Below are 1,233 nucleotides of genomic sequence, written 5' to 3'. Positions count from 1 at the left end.
CGGCTTGGGATGGGGGGTGGTGGGGGACAAAGGACGTGTCTCCGATGGTCTTTGCTGTCCCCTCCGTCCCAGGTGTCCCCTCAACGCTGCAGACGGTGGCGGAGCTCATCAAGTTCCTCACCATGGTGATGTTCACCTGCTCGGTGCAGCACGCGGCCGTCAACAATGGGCAGGTGGGACAGGGGACCTCTGACCCTTCCATAACCCCAAAAGATGTCCCCAACTGGCCCCATCCCACACCGGAGCGATGTCCTCCACCAGTTGGGTTGTCCCCATCCCGCTCCGGGGGAGGTGCCCGTGTCCCACCTCTCTGCATGCCAGAGGGACGTCCCCACCCATCCCATCTCCATACCAGGGGGACATCCCCACTCCAACTCAGGAGAAGGTCCCCATCCAACCTGTCCCCATGCCAGTGGAACGTCCCCACCCATCCCCTCTCCATGTTGGAAGGGTGTCCTCACCCCACCTCAGGAGAAGGTCCCCAACCAACCTGTCCTCATGCCAGAGGGACATCCCCACCCCACCTCAGGAGAACCTCCCCATCCCCCTCCCAGAGGGATGTCCTCTGCTGACGGTGACCTCTTCCCCTGCAGTATGACCTGGGCGCCTTCCTCCCCAACGCCCCGTCCTCCATGCGCCACCCACCGCCGGCGGAGAAGGGCAGAGCCTTCCTCCAGCACTTCCTTGACACCGTCCCCGAGGTGGACACCACCGCCAACATCCTGGTGGCCCTCATCCTCCTCAGCTCCCGCCTCAAGGACATGGTGAGTCTGGCCACCGCCTTCACCGGGACCTCCCCCACAACGGCGGCTCGGTGGGGCTGAGGAACCCCAAGAGGTGCCCTCACCGGAGGGGGACGGGTGCATGTCACCACCTTGACCGTCCCCAAGCCCAGGGTGGTGGCCACCACCGCTCTACCTCTACCAGGGGGCTCAGAGACAACCTCCCAACGTGGCTTGAGACACCTCAGGCCACGTGGTTGGGCTTGATGGGTCCCCATCCCCATGTGTCCCCCACCACCAGAGGTTCCTGGGACACTACCCGGAGGAACGGTTCACCGAGGTGGAACCCCGACGCCTCCTCAGGAGCTTCCAGACGCGACTGGAGGAGATCCGGGAGCCAATCGAGGAGAGGAACCAGTGGGCGGAGCTGAGATACAGCTACATGAACCCGCTGGAGACGGAGAACAGCATCTCCATCTGAGCCCCGCCCCCCGGTGCCCCCCAGTGCCCC

At 64.6% G+C, this 1,233-nt stretch overlaps 1 protein-coding gene across 1 annotated transcript in view; it reads left to right on the top strand.

Moving 5' to 3' along the window:
• The window catches only part of LOC104284893 (hydroperoxide isomerase ALOXE3-like), a 14,573-nt gene extending 13,370 nt beyond the window's left edge, over nt 1-1,203 (top strand). The window contains exons 14-15 of the mRNA XM_009883272.1: nt 594-764; nt 1,024-1,203. Coding sequence (XP_009881574.1) covers nt 594-764; nt 1,024-1,203 — 351 coding nt within the window. The remainder of the gene's footprint in view (nt 1-593; nt 765-1,023) is intronic.
• The last annotated feature ends 30 nt before the right edge of the window (nt 1,204-1,233 follow it).

This window comes from Charadrius vociferus, unplaced genomic scaffold, assembly GCF_000708025.1.
Source record: "Charadrius vociferus isolate BGI_N301 unplaced genomic scaffold, ASM70802v2 scaffold504, whole genome shotgun sequence".
NCBI classification, from domain to species: domain Eukaryota; kingdom Metazoa; phylum Chordata; class Aves; order Charadriiformes; family Charadriidae; genus Charadrius; species Charadrius vociferus.
The sequence above is the reverse complement of the archived record's forward strand: the minus strand, read 5'-3'. Positions and strand labels throughout refer to the sequence as shown.